The sequence below is a fragment of the Pelophylax lessonae genome, assembly GCF_965119305.1.
Source record: "Pelophylax lessonae genome assembly, chromosome: 4".
NCBI lineage: Eukaryota > Metazoa > Chordata > Amphibia > Anura > Ranidae > Pelophylax > Pelophylax lessonae.
In genome coordinates, this window is record NC_138771.1 from 191,512,199 (window position 1) to 191,532,072 (window position 19,874).

At 40.0% G+C, this 19,874-nt stretch overlaps 1 protein-coding gene across 3 annotated transcripts in view; it reads right to left on the reverse strand.

Moving 5' to 3' along the window:
• RELN (reelin) overlaps positions 1–19,874 on the reverse strand; it is a 782,434-nt gene that overhangs the window by 368,618 nt on the left and 393,942 nt on the right. For 2 of the 3 annotated variants that reach the window (XM_082254410.1, XM_082254409.1), the window contains exons 11-12: positions 5,687–5,832; positions 138–289 (exon numbers count right to left, since the gene is read on the reverse strand). The exons of the other annotated variant lie outside the window; for it this stretch is intronic. In XM_082254410.1, coding sequence (XP_082110536.1) covers positions 138–289; positions 5,687–5,832 — 298 coding nt within the window. The remainder of the gene's footprint in view (positions 1–137; positions 290–5,686; positions 5,833–19,874) is intronic. 3 annotated transcript variants of the gene reach the window in all.

A 19,874-nucleotide genomic window follows, 5' to 3' on the forward strand; every position in this document is an offset into this window, starting at 1 on the left:
TATATTTTTTAGAATGTAGTCATTTGTCCCATATTTTAGATGTACTTGATAAGAATGTCCTGATGTATAATATATAGTCTATAACAGAATGCAAGAAATAAAAGATGCTAATAAAAAGAAAAGTTTTGTTAACGTACCCATGGTGAAATAAAAGCGCAAGTTCCCATATCCTGTGGTGTCCATATAAGGAGTACATAATTTTCTCTCTTCATCTTTTAGAAATACAAGAGAAGAGCCTGATTCTATTGTTCCACATTCAGTGCCAATGACAGCTCCGGATATTTCCCACCTGGTAACAGAAAAACATCGCCATGGGGCATACATTTTCAGTATATTTATAGCAATCGTTTACAGAATTAGATTTGCATATGAATGAATACTCAAAATTACAAACATGTTGCAATTTAGGCTTTTATCTCTAAATTTCCAGAAGAACGGCATGATTTAAATTATATTTCTTCACTAAACAGTGTATTCCAAATAAGCCACATTAACTTATTAGCTTTACCCACTACTTTCATTAATATCAGTTAAGATTGTGTTAGACTGGTACTTATATGGGCCTTAAAATGTTTTCATAGCCAACACATAACAGTGTACCTTTCTGTGTAGTTTAACAGGGTTTCTGGGACTAAACTGATAGCAATGGGTGAATGTATGGTACTGGCAGATAAGATGGACAAATCTTCAATCTTTAATACATTTTTCAGAATGGATTCCCTGCAGGAAGCATTGTTTGCTATTATTGGAAGAGCTAAAATAAATAAGGAGAATATAGTTATAAACTTCCTGTACCTAGGGTTGTTAGAGTGTCCACTTGAATATCATTATTGCTTGGCATTTTTTTAGCTAATTATTACCTAGTAGAGTTTTGTACAAATGTATACAAAACGTATTTTTTATACTCATATATATATATATATATATATATATATATATATATATATATATATTTACACACACACACACACACAAAAGTCCACTTTTCGCTATAGTCTAACCACAGAAGGGGGTTTTAACCTATTTACATATGTGCATGTGAGATTTCCTTTTGGGCTAATGTAGTTGGTCTTTTATCTGCATCTGAGCTGCTTTTCTTCCCCATACAAGTCAGAGTGAATGCAAATGCATCCCGAAGCAGCTTCATGCAAATCCTAGATCAACTGAAAAACAAATGAAACAATTAAACATGAATCAAAGCATCTCTGAAGTACCTAAAAGCATAATGTATTTGATTTTTTTCTGAGTTTGAAGCCTGCATATCAGCATTAAGGATTCAGCTGCACATTTTCTAGTGAAGTTGATTTATACATAAATTGCACGAGGTCTTTATCATTGTCCGTGATAAACTGTCAGATGATTTCTTTACATTTTCAATTTGCATCAAAGAAATTAACTTTGTACTCTGCTGGATTTTATGGTTTATAACTTGAACTTGATCTTAACTAATCAGTATACACTATTATTCTTTTTTTTTTTGAGTCAGAGTAACTACGTATTGTTTCAGATCCCAGACGACTGTCTGTGTGTTATTCGTCCATCAAAATCAATAACGCAACCATTTAATCCCTCCCCTCATACCAATGTACTAGGTGTAATCCTAGACTCTGACACCTCCTTTCAGCCCTCAATCCAATTGCTGTCAAAAGCTTGTAGATTTCACCTCCGAAACATCTCTAAAATTTGACATTTTTTAACTAATGAAGCCACCAAGCTACTCATTTGCTCATTTGTTATCTCTCGCCCTGACTATTGCAACTCGTTTCTCATAGGCCTACCTCTCCATAGGCTCCCCTCTTCAGTCTATCATAAATGTTGCTGCCAGACTTATCTATCTTACTGACCACTCAGTGTCTACCACCCCTCTCCGCCAATCCCTACATCCAAATATCACCCAAACCATCCTCTCTGCTCCTATCAAGACCTCCTGCTCTCAATCTCCCTTGTTTCCTGCATCCATGCTCTTCCTCAGGACTTCTCGAGAGACTCTCCCATCCTCTGGAACTCCCTACCTCAATCTGTCCAGCTATCTCCTACTCTGGCTGCCTTCAAGCGATCCCTGAAAACTGTCCAGAAGGCCCTCTTAACCCTGTTGTATTTTATTGTATTATAACTGTACTGTTTCCCTTTTTTTGTTGTAAAGCACTGTGTAAACTGTTGGCTCTATATAAGTCCTGTATTATAATAATAATACTACAATTGGCATACAGAGTCATCATGTCAGTTTATATAGTAACACACCACAGAAGCAGCATGTTATGGAAGCATAAAATGAAGGAACATCAAAATGGCTAAGTGATAATAGATATTGTATTTTATGTTTAATTCATGTAATGGTTTATTATTAACTTATTTCTCCATGCAATTTTTTTCCTGGTTGGGCCATTTTGAATTTACTTGTTTGAATACACTCAATTTAAATACCAGGATTTATTTTTCTTGAACTAAGTTTAACTATTCAACATATACGATTTGATTAAATGTTCTTTGTTCTACAATGTGTAGTTAGGTGGTTAATTAGGCATTAAATAAAACATTCTTTATTGACACTGGCCTTTCTGACAGTGAGAATGCAAATACACAGTGCGTGGCAGAATGTGTTATGTGGAAATGGAAAGAGAGCTGCAGATTTATTGTTGTCTCTTCTTAACCCAGTCCAAGATAATGTTTCCCCTGACATCTGACCTACAGTGTCAGGCATTGTTGTGGCTTTCTGGAAGCTCTTCAGTTGTCTATTGTGCATCATTAGAGCCTGAATCAATGACAGCAAAGACTGCTGTATGCATAGCACCACTTTATAATTTGGAAGCTGTAGCTCTAAGTGGCATTCAAATCCCCAAGTGGAAGAAAGAAAGGTCTACTGGGCATAGAAACTCTTCAGATATACTAAGCTTGAAATAAATGCTTGATTTACTTGGCAATCAATTATGATTGCCATGCTCTCTCTCGTTCACTGACTATAAATATGCTCCATTTACTCCAACTGAAGTAGATGGCTCTCCATTGACCCAAGTGCTAACCTAGGATTTTAATGTAGGCCCTAAGTAAAGAACAAAAAATGCACTCAGAAAAATGTAATTGATAAAATACATTAAAGGCTATATGGATCATATTTACAGAGAAATGATAAGGCATCAACAGAGTGACCAGTTCACACACTAAAAGTAAAAACACAAATAAAGGGTATGTTTAGGGGTATAATACCAGAATACCAGTAATACTATTATTGACACATTTTAGGTTTATTAAGATTTTTCGGTGTGTGAGAAAAAAAGCAAGTTGGCACTGGGCAAAGCTAAGCATTATGCTAGAGGCCAGTAAGGAGATGCGTTACACTGGGATCACTTAAAAGAGAATTTAAGGTTTCTTGGCAGTTCAAACAATTAGTTAGAGCCAGCTTGGACCAAACAAATTATTTGAATGCCATAACAGACTGGCTGCCACTTTGGCTGTATTACACTTTGCTAACTTCTGCTATATACAGTAAGTGGCACTGTGTTCTGGCAGCAGTACCAGAGATTTTCCCTTTACTTGCTATAATAAGAGCTGCCCATATCGCATCTCTGCCATTTAAGAGAAGCCTTGTATTTTTTTAGTGATTACATTACTTTTTCTGATTGGCTGAGCTGGAGATCATGATATCATCTCTCTGCCTCTCCACCTTGGCCAGTCAGATTAAGCCTAGTATTCTTTGAAAAACAATTTCCTTAATAGTGGAGAACAAGTATGCGTGATTCTCCCTATAGCCAGCAGTAAAGAGGAAGTCCCTGGTACTGCTTATCTGTATGTTAGAAATGGTACTTGCTAGGGTTCAGAACGCAACAAGCTATACACTTTTTTAAAGAAGTGTACATTTACAGTATATCAAGAAGCAATATAATGGTAATAGTACACAAACATATCTAACTATTTCATGAATCCATAAGAATCAATGGTAAGCTATTTTTTATCTCTAAACTTCAAGTAAAACTCATGTTGTTCATAGGGGAGGAGAAGCCTAATAATAATATTGATGATGATAATAATAATAGTAAGTTCTGCATTTCACAGAACGGAAAACATTTCACTGGTGAAGCCTCACCCTTAACCTGTAACATAATTTCTGCTCCGTGAAACACACTTTTGAAACCAGGGAGTGTTTAGCTAAACACTAAGCTAAGTAATTTAATGTGAATGTATAAATTGGAGTTTATGGAGGCAAATATCCCCTTGGCAGTTCACTCATGATAAATAGATAAAGACTCCATAGTGTAGTATATAAGATTAATTTTAATAAAGGACAATAGATAACTTACAATAAAATTCAGGTAGATGAATGTGGATACGGACCGCTCGGTCCCCGCAGTATGCGGCGTGCAGAATCTGAACTTCCGGTCACAGCCGTAGACCGGAAGTGACGTCACCCGGCTACTCCCAACGAATTGCGTCACAATAACACGTGACTTTTTCAAGGGCATGCCTTGAAAAAAAAAAAAAAAAATCATCTTATATACTACACTTTGGAGTCTTTACCTATTTCTCATAAGTGAACTGCCAAGGGGATATATACACCTCCAATTCGTGTGGCTATCTATCCAAAACTCCCTATCAACTGAGCCAGTACCACCATTGGAGTTCCACAGAGGATTATTATACCTATGAAAAATGCCTTATTTATCCATCATTGAGGTGAGCGGGAACTGCATTCAATGTTGGATTCTGCTTCTCACAAGGGTGAAGGTGGAAAAACTGCGGAATATGAGAAGCACACTCAAAGGGAAAAATAGTTGAAAAAAAGAAAAGCACTGCTAATTGAATTATAGTAATCTCAGACTGTCACATTTGTTTTATTTTATTGTACACGAAAAGGTTTGTCACTGAATAATGATAAAATTTGTCTAAAAAAAAAAAATGCAATCACAAACTACATCAAACAGTATAACACTCTTGAAACAATAAATAATATCAACAGAATCCAAGGCATAAATTCCTGTGTAAAGGGTAAAACTGCACTTAAACTAAATATTCATAAAGTGACAATTAATATAAAAAAAACAATAGAAAAGTCGTGGAGGAAAGGAAGTCCAGACAAAGCCAGCTCAGTGAGGAGAGAGGAGAGAAGAGAGTGGCAATAGATTCAACGGCTCAGGAGCCTGGAATTAACCCCAGAAGGGGAAGGTGATTTTAGACCTGGAAACAGGTCTAAACTGGAGGTGAGCGCAGTGGTGAAAGGTGGTGGGAGTCACTGCACAATTTTATTAACTGAAATCCACAAGGGTGAAAAAACTGCGAAATATGAGAAGAACATTTAAAGGGAAAAATATTTGAATGAAGAAAAGCACTTCTAATTGAATTATAGTCATCTGGGACTGTCACGTTTTTATTTTTTTCTGTCACTGAATAATGATAGCAGTTTTGTGGTTTGAAAGTACGGTTTTGGTTTAAAAACATTAAATTGGATTGTACACGGATAGGGGCAGCCAAGATTTTTGATTTTATAAGGTACAAGTAAACCCAGAAACTTGTTTACAAAAAACAATACATGGAAAGTAGTTCCACCCTGTTTTAGTTTTCTAGCTGATCATTACTGCTACTCTGAAATATTTCCAGTGACATGGGTGTCTTTATCAATCATTTAACAGAAAACGAATTTGGCAGGCAGATCATGCAACCTCCATTTTATATATATTGTCAATTTAGGACTCACCCTGCTGGTTGGCTCTCAAATTCTTCAGACCATTGATCTTGAATATCTTCAGTAGAGAGGTCAACATCTCTGGTTGTAGCAAAATTGTATTCACTTCCCTCTGTACCATGGAAATAAATAGTATTCCCGTCTGATTGACAGCTATGCTATGGAAACAGAAAAACAACACGTGATAATGCTAAACATTTATTATCTGAAGAGTTATTCTATGCAATTAATTTTCAAATAAATCCAATGGGTTAGCCATCACAGTATGTGATACAAACACCAATATGAAGTAGAACAAGTTGCTTTAAAATAAAGTAAACAGACAAATATATGCAAGATATTATCACCTAAAAAGTGTGTAAAATGGTATAGCATATGATATAATTATCATTGTTGTTATATGTGATACAGAGCTTTAAAAGCTACTGAAGCTACTCTTGATAAGTGGTTTCAATTTCCTATGTATCAGCAAGCATCAATTCCTTTCTATGTGTACACAGCTCACATATCAGAGTAACCACATACACTGCCTAAAATTCCACATGTCATATAGTCTGGTAAGCCATTATAGATGAATTTCAGCAATTCAGCAATTTTTTAATATGTGCTGGCTGACTTTGACTATGGTTGAAAAAAAATACATTGATTTGACCCCACTAACCATTAGAGAATCGGTTGAATGTTTCATAAATTAAACATTTCTAACAAATGCTACTTCTGTATGGCCAGCTTAAGTGTACCCAATACCAAAAGACCACAATAAATGGCATTTTGTGGTAGAGCACATGCATAGTGATTTTTCTTATGGCTATAAACATTTGGGATCGAGGTAGACAGCCCTGATGACAATTTTATTCACATTCTGGTATTTGATATTGGTTATGCTTAGATGCATCCTCACTACTTTCTCCCCATAATATTCTGTACAATGAATCAAGCATGTAGGTCCCATGATTGTAAGTGTCTAGAGAATTAATTGTTTTTGTTATTCCAGAATGCTAAATCATATACTCTTTTAAGTTTAATGCAACATGGGACAATGGAAAAATAATCTTCACACACTTTTTCACAAAGTTCTCTGTGTCTATAATAATCAGTGTACTTTCCTGGCTCTAGAAGTACCAATGTACCTTACCAAGCCCCATAAAAGACACTAACAGCCAAGGAAAGCCACAGCTGTAAACCATTTTAGTTAACATAAAACGGGAAAATGTATGTGCATCAGAAAATGACCTTGTGTGGATTCAGTATAACACTTTTTAGTATTTCTTTGCTTATACTATGTTTAATATAAGGTCAAGATGAAAACAGGATATTCAATAAAAAATAAGCTTGAAAAATGAATAAAAGCACACCCTATTTCCTGATACAGATGCACAAAGCTAGTTTATGATAACCTAAATGTAAGTTACTGTATTTTGAATTACTTATTTTCTTTATATAATGATAAATCTGATCTGGGTGAAGTTTGTGTCATTAGTTTTGACAGATGTCATAGCAAATCACCCCCAGCTTTCCTTTGTCCTTTAGTAAGCACATATTTATAACAAAATAGCTGAAAAATCATACTGTATTACACTAACAACATTGTTTTAAAAACACAGTTGAACTTGAATTGGACCATGCATACATTAATATTTTCAGATTTTTTTTGTATTTTTTTGTATTTAAATACTAATTTATAATATATAATAAGCTAACTCAAAAATGTAGCTATAGGTAGCATCCACGACGTGTCATGTGTCTTACATGGGGATCCTTTACATTGTCATCTCAATCAACTTCTCAGTTCAGCTACAATGAACCACATTTCATGAGAGAAATGCGGTGTTTCACTGTGGCATTAAATTTTTGTGATGCGCATACATTTGTAGATAGTAAAGGTCAAATTAATTAGACCAAGACAGATGATCAGTGAAAGGTCATTTGCTAGTAGCAGTACTATATCTTAGAAGAAAGAACAATGAGGGTTAGTTTCTTGACCAAGCCAACAACACTTAAATCCACTTAAATCTGTACTATTGTAATTTATTTTGTAATACTGTTGTCAGGGTGTCCCCCCCCCCTAACATTACACTATGGGGTTTATTTACTAAAACTGGAGAGTTTTTAAAACTGATGCAGACATGCATAGAAACCAATCAGCTTTCGGGTTTTATTGGCAAAGCCTAATTGAACAAGCTGAAGTTAGAAGTTGATTACCTACCATGCACAGCTGCACAAGATTCTGAGTTTTAGTAAATCTACCCCTATGTGTTGTTAACTTGTTTTCAAGATAAAACAAATTGATAAATTAAAAAAAAAAACATTACATGTTTTTTCATGACAAAATATAAATAAAATCCAGATTTACTCCACATCATTATGTATTAATTGTAAAGTTTTGATAATATTCTAAGATATTAGTGCATTGTTCGGAAAAGTCACTGTAAAAGTAACCTCAAATAAAGCTAAATATTTCAGAATAAGTTTTTTCTTATACGTTGTACCATGACTGGTGTACGTAATGGGAATAGCCTTACTTTTCCAAGTATTTTATTGAATTTTTGCATACATGGTGTTACAGAAAGGTAACCAAACAATACAAAAGCAGTAAATCACTTAGGCTCCGTTCACATGTTAGCGTATGGATCACGGGCAGAACCGCCGCGGTTCCGCCCGCGATACGGAGATTATTGCAAATCGTGGGACGCCTGTGCGTTGCCCGTTGATTTGCAATAGACCCCCAAACGCTGAGCGATGTTGCCGCGATTTCCGCCTGCCGAATCGCGGTAACATCGCCCAAAAAAAAAAACCGCGGGACGCATTACGACCAAAAAAGTACAAGAGCTTCTTTGGATCGTATTGCGTCCCGCGATTTTTTTTGCGCGATGTTACCGCGATTCGGCAGGCGGAAATCGCGGCAACATCGCTCAGCGTTTGGGGGTCTATTGCAAATCAACGGGCAACGCACAGGCGTCCCGCGATTTGCAATAATCTCCGGATCGCGGGCGGAACCGCGGCGGTTCTGCCCGTGATCCATACGCTAACATGTGAACGGAGCCTTAAGGCTACGTTCACATGTAGGCGTTTTGGGGCGTTTTTGGGGCGTTTTTCTGCTCTATGATCAGCTCACAAAATGCCCAACAAGACAAATCCTATTGATTTCAATGGCCCCTGTTCACATCTGAGCATTCCGACACCTTGAGCAAAACGCCCAACGCACCAAAAAGTACATGAGCTTCTTTTTGGGCAGATTACAGGCATTTTGGCCCCATAGACATCAATGCAAACCCTGAAAAAGTGGTATAGAGCGTTTTACAGGCATTTTACAGGCGTTTTGTTGCTCCTGATCTGCTCAAACAGCACAACCCTCCACCCAGCTCTCCACCCCTTGTCACGCCTCTGCTGTAGCACATGTTCTGCAACATGGAGGACAGCAGTTTTCTCTTGGAAGCAGAAGCTTTTATAGCACTTATCAGGACATATCAATGTCTCTATGATATCAAGAATGTTCACAACAAGAACCATACAAAGAGACAGAGGGCATGGGAAGAAATAGCTGCCAAAGTTATTGCAGGGTGGTCTACAATGAATAAGAAACAGCAGCATGACAAAGGTAAGTTTTCAATGTGTTCTGCATGCCTTGCCTTGTCTGATGTCATGTCTGCATCTTTGCAACAGCATGTATGTGGGGGGGAGAACACCATAATGCATAAGAGGAGGTCCCTGGGAGGTCCAATGCAGAGGAGGAGGTCCCTGGGAGGTTCCTTATGCAAATGTTGTAAACAAACACGCTGCTTTTCATTGGTCACCTATACTACACAAAAATGCCTGTAAAAAACGCCAATAAAAACGCCTGCAAACACTTGTAAAAACGCCTGCAAAATGCCTGAAAAACGCCTATAAAATAGCAACGCCAAGATGTGAACGTAGCCTTAGCGTTTGGGAAGTTAGATCTCCCATTCGTATACAGAAGGAGGATTGTTTACCAAGGTAACATAATTAGGTTACAAATGGTCAACAATAACTAATCCCCTCAGTCTAACTGAAAGGGCTGCACTGAAAGGAGAACAGTACAGGCTGTCTAAGTGTACAAAATGGTCAAATGAGAATCAACTGAAAAAAAGAATGCGAGTCATATTTAATCTTTTGTAAGATATATAGCAGTAAGTGTAAGAGCTAAATCCAATTGTAAGAAACAGTATAGGATGTGCCTTATCTTCTACGGTAGTAGGTCCATGTATGGGACCTAAAGTGTCTAGCCCCTAGGCACTCTGGAGGGAGTTAGCGGACATGGGGTTGTACAGGAAGGGGGATAGGATTATAGTGAAGGAGGGCTAAGAGGGAGGTGAGGGTGGGGGGTAAAAAGAAAAAAGGAAGAAGCAAAAAAAAGGGTAGGGGGAGGGCTAATGTAGTAATAGAAGAAAGATGGAGGGATTCGGGAAGTCATGATGGGAACAGATGCCTTCTGCCTCCTGCTAAGGCTGCATGGTCCTGATCTCAGATGGGGCAGACTGCACAACTCAAGTGGGATTTGTCTGAAACCGAGAGGGAATAGTCAATAGGTAATGATTATATTTAGTGAGAGTGAAAGAGGAAGTAAACCCTCCTCTGCAAGTTGTACCTATAGGTAAGCCTATGATAAGGCTTACCTATAGGTACTGTAAATATCTCCTAAACATGTACCGTTTAGGAGCTATTTACCTTACATGCAGCCAGTGCCTCTGGTGCCGTTCCTTCAGAGCCCCGATGCGATGCATACTAGCTCATTATGTGTTTCTCTTTCAGGGTGAACAAAAAAAATTGGGTTTACAACCTCTTGAAGGCAGGCTGAAGTTAACAGTTAACAGAAATAGAACTTGTTTCTGATTCAATAAAAAAAAGCAAGTAGGACTAGCTACATCTAAAATGTAATTCACCTCACACTATTATTTTAATTTCACTGTTTCTACATTCATAGTTCTGTGACCTACCAGATTCATAGAGTAGCTCTCTTGCCAAATGACATATAACTATATATTTAAAATAAACAAATGACCTTACCAATGCTCTGTGTGAATTAAACCAATGCATTTATAGGTTGACATTAAATAAACTATTTAGAAACATTAAATTAAATAAATGAAATTAACTATTTATAAACATTAAATTAAATAAACTAACATAATAGACATTAAATAAACTAACTAATGCATGCCATGCATTTTCCATAAGTTTAATTTCTTGGCATGTTCATTTTCAGGCTTTTGTATGCAAGTAAAATTACAGTTTCACCTAAAGGTGTCAATGAAACTTAAAGCAATGCCCCTCCCTGTAGTCACTATCAGAATGGCCTAACATAGCACTGCTCATTGTAAGGACATGGTTATTTTTAAATGAAATGTGTTCAGCCAGAAATCACTGATCCTCATTGTTGGCACATTTTCAAGAGCCTGGGTATTCTGCTAAAAGCAGATAACTTGAATTGTGTACGGATGATTATAATCCATACATAATTCCTCACCAGTGTATTTCCTATCCCAGCCAATTTTTGTCTGTATGCCATCGAAGTATTGCGAAAAAAAAAAAAACTCAACGCTTAACTAAAAGCTTTCTGATGGGGACTCAGTGTAAGCTTTTATTTCAATCCAATACTTTAAAGACAGTCTATTCTATGCCAGGGACTCACTAATGCCTTCTACTCTCATTCAGCAGTTTATCCTTGCGAGCTTAGAATCCTCCTTGCTTTTGTAGTGGCTCATAACTGTGACCCATTGTTGGCTATGCCTTCTCACTTATAATAATACATATCCAGTGTTCTTTTAACAAAATGGTAATGCTTCATACCACTGTAGAGCCTGCTAATGTCTTGCTGCAGCTCTACCTTTCCAATTTAAAACTCAAATTGTGTACTATGGTCGAAATTTTGTGAAGTTTCCAATATAATTTGTACACCTGCGCTTCCTCTCAGTATTATGTAATTTGTTCACAGTCATGGCTGTCTGTGTACTTATTTAGTGAGAAGCTGTTAGGTAGTAATTATCTACAGTATCCCGTACCAAAGCCACGTTAGTAAATTAATTAGATGTGTTATTATTAATAGTTACTAATAACAAGTTATATAAAAAACTATATGGTTGGGAGGAATATTTTGCACACTGTTCACCTTGTGGGAACTCGTAATATTTCTGCACTTTAATTAAAGATATGAGATCATTAAGATGAATTCACCTAATTTTGTGGCAAATTAAGTAAGTGAAGGGACACCACTATTTTAAACTGAAATAAATATGTTTTGTCCATACATACACGTTAACTATGCTTAGGTAATGGCAGGCTTGCTTTCAATAGAAGAATGGAGTAGTGAGGTAAAAAGGTATTACTACCACCACTATTATTTGGCTATCTATGTAAACTTGATTGTTTTTTGAACAACCAAGTTTGTATATCAAAATGCAAAACCTTTTTGTTTATTTTGGATAGAGTAAAAAATGGTTAAAACTCCTATCGTTCATTTAGGTTGTTTGTAATCTGCGTCCCACTGGGTAGATTTCCCATTACTTCCTTTAGATAGTAAGAAAGAAGAAATCTCTTCAAAGTAAGAGAATAGCCTTGTTAGACAATTATCACAAAAACAAGTGCCCAGATTAAAAGATTTCCCTTCCAGTACTTTTGTGGTGACAACCCAAAATTTGGGATTTTCCCTCAACTTTAGGATATTACTGAACCCAATAGGGCAGGACTAACAGGTCCGAACTTAATAGGGTAGTGGTCACCAGGACAAATAGAGAGAGTAAATCTCCCTAATAAAGACACAATTATAATAACCCAACAAGAATTGTAACCCCTTAACCTTTTACATAAACTATAAATTATTTAATACAGCTGTTTGGGTAGACATATCTTTAAAAAACAAGCTTAGCAGAAAGATTGTCATGCCCCCACACACTATTCATGCATTATGACCAAAAGTTACAATGCATCAGACAAAATTCAGCATCATCAGTATGCATTAGTTAGGTTGACTTTAGGGCTAAAACTCATTTGTCAGTTTCACAGAGGGATTGCATCATTATTTTTTTTTTTTGCTTAAAAAAATGTTTATTAAAGGAATTTCACAATACAAAAACAGAAATAAGACAAACATATTATCAAGCTTGTACAGAATACTCAAAAAAGTCAAGTCATTGTCACAAAACAGAGTCAAATGGATGGTTAGCCAAACAAGAAAACTATTGTTATCGGAGAAGCTCTATAGCATCGGGGTATGTATATTTAGGTTGGAAAGTAAAGACTAACAGAGGGAGGGGAAAAAAAAAGGAAGGAAAAGAGAAGAGGGAAAAAAGCGAGAAGTACCTGCTCCTAAGCGACAACACTACACATGAGCAAAAACATCATCAGGTTTGAGATTATTTCAGCATAAGTGGGTGAATAGGTGAAAGATAACCAGCAGGCCCAGGGCCGGCGCTACCTATAGGCAAGGTAGGTGTCGGCCTAGAGCGCACATCAGTGGGGGCGGCATCCGACCTCCGGCGCCCACCCTCCCTCTCCGCCTTCCTCACTCTCCTCTCTCTCCCCCTCTCTGCCTTCCGCACTTGTGGAAAAGGAACAGCATACCTTGAATCCCAAGCCAGCGGAGTGGAGGTGGAGCTGGCTGTCAAATTGATGCTGTGATGTCGGGAAGGGCGGGGCCGATATGCGGGGCTCCACCCGTTTGTCCCCTGTATAGTCTAGAGAAAACAGCGGTGGGTGGTTGGTGGGCGGAGAAGAAGGTGGCCTGGAGCTGTCAAATAGACTCTCTGATGTCGGGAAGGGCGGGGCCGATATGCGGGGCTCCGCCCCTTTGTCCCCTGCATAGACAAAACAGTGGTTGGTGGGTGGAGAAGAAGGTGGAGGGGGCGGGACCAACTACTGCCTATGCATAGCTGTGTATAATTTGCCGGTGAAGGGGCGTGGTTTGTGAGTGAGCAGTGTGCTGAATTTCAGAGAGAAGTCAGTGCATTGTCAGAGCAGCCACATGACTTGTAGCCAAAAGTGTCACCTGCTCGACCCTCACCGCCAGGAGCCGACTACTGTCTACTACAACTTCACTGTCTGCAGTAAGTACCATAGGGGAGCTCTCAGCATGGCCTTGCCTTGGGTTTAAAGATACTTAGCTGGCAGACTGCAATGCCCAGCATGCCCACTGTAGGGATCCTGAAGAACTGCAATGCCCAGCATGCCCACAGTAGTGATCCTGAAGAACTGCAATGCCCAGCATGCCCACTGTAGGGATCCTGAAGAACTGCAATGCCCAGCATGCCCACTGTAGGGATCCTGAAGAACTGCAATGCCCAGCATGTCCACTGTAGGGATCCTGAGAAACTGCAATGGCCACGGCAGTGATCCTGAGGAACGGCAATGCCCAGCATCATGCCCCCAATGCTCCCATGCCCCCAATGGGCATTGCAGTTCCTCAGGATCACTGTCGTGGGCATGCTGGGCATTGCAGTTCTTCAGGATCCCTACAGTGGGCATGCTGGGCATTGCAGTTCTTCAGGATCACTACAGTGGGCACGCTGGGCAGCATGCCCTCTGCAGTGAGGCAGATGGACTGCAATACCCAGCAAGCCTACCGCAGTGATCCTGAGGGACTGCAATGCCCAGCATGCCCACCGCAGTGATCCTGAGGAACTGCAATGTCCAGCATGCCCACCGCAGTGATCCTGAGGAACCTCAATGCCCAGCATGCCCACCGCAGTGATCCTGAGGAACCTCAATGCCCAGCATGCCCACAGTAGTGATCCTGAAGAACTGCAATGCCCAGCATGCCCACTGTAGGGATCCTGAGAAACTGCAATGGCCACGGCAGTGATCCTGAGGAACGGCAATGCCCAGCATCATGCCCCCAATGCTCCCATGCCCCCAATGGGCATTGCAGTTCCTCAGGATCACTGTCGTGGGCATGCTGGGCATTGCAGTTTCTCAGGATCCCTACAGTGGGCATGCTGGGCATTGCAGTTCTTCAGGATCCCTACAGTGGGCATGCTGGGCATTGCAGTTCTTCAGGATCACTACAGTGGGCACGCTGGGCAGCATGCCCTCTGCAGTGAGGCAGATGGACTGCAATACCCAGCAAGCCCACCGCAGTGATCCTGAGGGACTGCAATGCCCAGCATGCCCACCGCAGTGATCCTGAGGAACTGTAATGTCCACCATGCCCACCGCAGTGATCCTGAGGAACTGCAATGTCCAGCATGCCCACCGCAGTGATCCTGAGGAACCTCAATGTCCAGCATGCCCACCGCAGTGATCCTGAGGAACTGCAATGCCCAGCATGCCCTCTGCCGTGATCCTGAGGAACTGCAATGCCCAGCATGCCCTCTGCAGTGATCCTGAGGAACTGCAATGCCAGCATGCCATCTGCAGTGGTTCTGAGGGGCTACACATCCATCATGCTGTTGGGATGACGGGCTACAACTCCCAGCATGCACTCTGCAGCCTACATTAATTGAGAATCCGCTCCACCTCTTCTCTCCCCCCTTCCAACCCCCTTCCCCCCCCTTCCTCTTTATACACCCCCTCCTCTCCACCCCCCCTCCATTCCTCCTACTCTCCATCCCCCTCTCCTCCCCCCCCTTCCTCAGTACCTAACGCACACCCCTTAACCCTGCATGCAGTACATAACACACCCCCCAACCCTGCACTCAGTACCTAGCGCACCCCACAACCTTGCACTATCCAAAAAGTGCACCCCGCAACCCTGCACTTAGTACCTAGCACACCTCTCAACCCTGCACGCAGTACCTAGCACACCTCTCAACCCTGCACGCAGTACCTAGTGCACCCCAAAACCCTGCACTCAAGACTTTGCGCAAACCCCTCAACCCTGCACTCATTACCTAGCGCACCTCTCAACCCTGCACGCAGTACCTAGCGCACCTCTCAACACTGCAATCAGTACGAAGAGCACCCTGCAACCTTGCACGCAGTACGTAGTGCATCCCTCAACCCTGCACGCAGTATGTAGCGCACCCCGCAACCCTGCACTCCCCTGCATTCTGTGCATTACACACTTCTGACCCCTGCAACCTACACCGTATACATGGGCAGGGGAAAGGGGGTGCAGTCAGGGGCAGAGCGGGGGGGGCAAAATTAGATTTCGCCTAGGGTGTCAAAAGTCCTTGCACCGGCCCTGAGCAGGCCCATATCTTATGAGATCTGACGGTCAAGCCTCTGTATTCCAATGTCAAATCTTCCTTGTGGTAGATATGATCTACAACCTGTAATCATTGTGGAACGGTGTATGGTGGGTCGATTGCAATAACAAGGGATAAGGGATTTGGTCGCATTCAGAAGATTGGACAACCGGCCTCTCCTAGCAGTGGAACGGAACTTCCCATGGGTGGCCTCTAATTGGGTATCCCTGGATATCTTCAATGTGTTTCAGTATAGAATGTATGAGTGGACACTACCACCAGATATGGGCATGAGTGACTATGTTTCCACAACCTCTCCAGCAGCGATTTGAAATGTCTGGAAACATTCGATGTAAGTTAGCGGGTGAATGATGCCATCTAGTTAGTAGTTTATAATTGGATGCAGCGGTCTTTAAAGAGATGAAGTATGAGCCAGACTGAGAATTTTTAACTTCTGAGTGTTGGTTAAAGTGTGTTGAAAGTCTTTTTCCCATAATGTTATGAAGGTTGGGGATTTAGCAGAGTCCCAGGTCTTTAAAGACTTGTAGAACAGGGAGATGGCTTTCTGAGGAGGTTGGTTGGCGTTCAGAAGGACTTCCATTGGGGTCAGGTCAGACAATGTCCGTAAAGGATGAGGTAGTGTTTTAACAAATTGTTTCAACTGGGTGTATCTCTAGTGGTCCATGAAGGAGAAGGAGGAAGAGTGAACAATATTGTAAAGGGTTGCCAGGCAATGCTCCGTTGTCACGTGATGAAGAAGTGTATTAAAGCATGGAAGCCAAGTGCAGAACTTAGGGTGCAGTTGACCAGGGGGGAAAAAAGAATGCCCTGGGATAGGCATGAGCGAAAAGTTATATTTTCAGCCAAATGTCCTGTGCATAGCATCCCATATAGTAAAAGTAGATCTTGTAGACGGAAAGGTGTAGGCTGCAAGAACTATAAATTGATTGGGGATCCAAATTTGGGATAAGAAGTCTACACCACTCAGGCTATGTTCTACTTGCACCCAAAGTTTAGAGTTTATGTGGTGTTTCCAGTCTGAGATTCTATTGAGTATGATTGCCTGAAAAAATGCTTCATCAAATCAGGAAGAGTTAGCACTCCATCCAAATTCATCCTGGTGAGTATGGATATGGAGATATGTGGATGAGAACGATACCAAAGATATTTAAGAATTAAAGACTTTAACATTCCGCCTGGCTTCTTTAAAATTTTAAAGGGAATCATTTGAAAAAGGAAGAGCACTCTGGGAAGTACATTCATTTTAATGATGCTCACCCTGCCCAACCATGAGGTGGCTAAATGGTTACATTTTTTGGGATCTTGTTTAACCTCCCTGGCGGTATGATTCTTTTGGATTTTAGGTGCTGAAAGAGGTACCATTATTTTGCATGTAATTCTTGTGAATGAGCAGCCCAAACCAACTGTATACATTTATTATATATATATTATATATATATATATATATATATATATATATATATATATATTATATATATATATATATATATATATGTATGTATACATATATTATATATATATATATATATATATATATATATATATATATATATATATAATGTATACATTTGATTTGGGCTGCTCATTCACAAGAATTACGTATATATATATGTATATATATACACGTGTATATATATATATATATACGTATATATATATATATATATATATGTATATGTGTGTGTGTATATATATATATATATATATATGTATATGTGTGTGTGTATGTATATATATATATATATATACTGTATATATATATATATATATATATATATATACTGTATATATATATATATATATATATATATATATATTTACATAAAAAGTACAGTAAAACTGCAGGAAAGGGCACTGGGGGGCAATGTAATGTGAATTTTTTTATTTTGAATGGTATCAGTGTGTTTGGTGTATTTTACATTTGAATTTGCCGCCGGTTCCACCCCCCGGCGGATGTCACGTCGCCGGAGACGGAAGCCGGGGCTCGCAGACGATCGGGAGCAAGCTCCGCCGCCGCATACCGCTCGCATTCTTCGCTGGATCCCGGAGAAAAGGTAAGCAAAACCTCTACCAGGATCCAGCGATCTTCCTAGCGCTACCCCGAGTGTGGCTCGGGGTTACCGCTTTTGGCTCTAAAATCTAACCCCGAGTCACGCTCGGGAATACCGCTAGAAGGTTAATATTGTTTAAAAGAGGATGTAATTAGTGCGAAATAATTTGGAGGGATCGGCAGTCAAATATATCCCTAAATATTTTAGATTAGAGGGTTGCCAGGCAAATTACAAATTGGGTTATAATCCCCCAGCCTCCCACCTGATCATTGAAATGTTGAGAATTTCTGATTTGGAGAGATTTATTTTAAAATTAGAAATATTTCCAAAGAGTTTGAAGGCCGCCATGAGATTGGGCAAAGTGATATTGGGTTGTTGAACATAAAATAAAATATCATCTGCGTATGCAACGTATTTTTGTTCTCAACTACCTGTTTGAATGCCATAGATATTGGGGTTATTACGGATGGATGTGAGGAAGGGTTCAAGGGAAAGGGCAAAAAATATAGGGGAGAGAGAGGGCAACCCTGCCTAGTGCCGTTGTACAACTCGAAGGTGTCACTCAGAATGCCATTGACCCGGATTTGAGCTGTGGGTGCGTTATACAGTGCTGCAATCATGGTCAATATTTTGGGCTCAATACCAAAATGGGAGAGGGTCGACATTAGAAATTCCCAGTCCACCCTATTGAATGGTTTTTCAACATCAGTGGAGAGGAGTAGGGTAGGCTGGGAAGATCTCCGGGCATATAATATGAGAGAGATTGTGCGAGCTGCATTATCTCTAGTCTCTCTGCCAGTGATAAAGCCTGTCTAATCACTGGAGATCAGTCGAGGGATCAGAGGCAAGAGTCTGGAGGACAATACCTTCGCTTACAACTTGGCATCAATGTTTAAAAGTCAGATTGGCCTATAACTCCCGCATAGGCTCGGGTCTTTCCCTGGTTTGGGGATGACCGTAACGTGGGCATGTAACGTTTCAGATCTCAATGTTCCCCCCCCCGATGGAATTGTGTTGACATATGTAGCTAGAAAAGGAAGTACTTTGTCTTGAAAGGTGCGGTAGTAGGCGGTTGTGAGTCTGTCTGGGCCTGGCACTTTGACCGTAGCCACTTATTTCAAAGCGGAATGTAATTCTTCTAAAGAGTTTTTCCCCTCTAAAATTTCAAATGCAGATGTGGGGGGTTTGGGAAGGTTGGCTTGGGGACAAAATGTCCTGTATCATAGTTCTGAATTCCCTGCCCTTGGAGTCATAAACTAATGTGTCTGTTGGGGATTTAATTCTATGTTTAAAAGATGCTGATTTTTTTATTTTGCAGTGACCTGGCCAAGCATCTACTGGGCTTGTCTCCCCATTCATATATTTTTTGAGCTATTTTACAATAAGAACATTTTTGTTCAGTATGGTAAATATCTTTTTTTCGTTAAGGAATGGAGGAGAGATGGTGATAGGGAAGCCTTGTGTTTACAATCGAGAGTCTGTATCTCCTGGAGAAAATCAGATTGGCGCTGTAACCTCTCCCTCTTCTTACGCGAGTCTAGTTCTATGAATCTGCCCTGTACAAACGCTTTGTGACCTTCCCAGACAACCGCAGGGGATGTGTAGTCGGATGGGTTTTCAGCAGAATAGGAAGAGATATTCGCTCCAATCTGGTACTTATCCACCTCATCTAGCAGTAACGAGTCGTTTCCAATTGGAGGATTTCATATGCAAGGAGGGGACCTTCAATGTTAAACAAATCGGGGCATGATCTGATATAGAGATTCTTTTTTGGCTAGAGACAAGGGTCCTAGATGGTGGTGATCAATGAAGATATAATCAATCCTGGAATAAGTTTGTTGTCTTTGTAAAAAGAAGGAAAAATCTCTTTCTGAAGGATGCATAATGCACCAAGTATCTATGAGCTGTGTATCATGGAGTCGTTTACGTAGATAGGTGAGTCGTTAATGAGACAGGGATGATTTACCCAATAAGGTGTCAAGTTTAGGT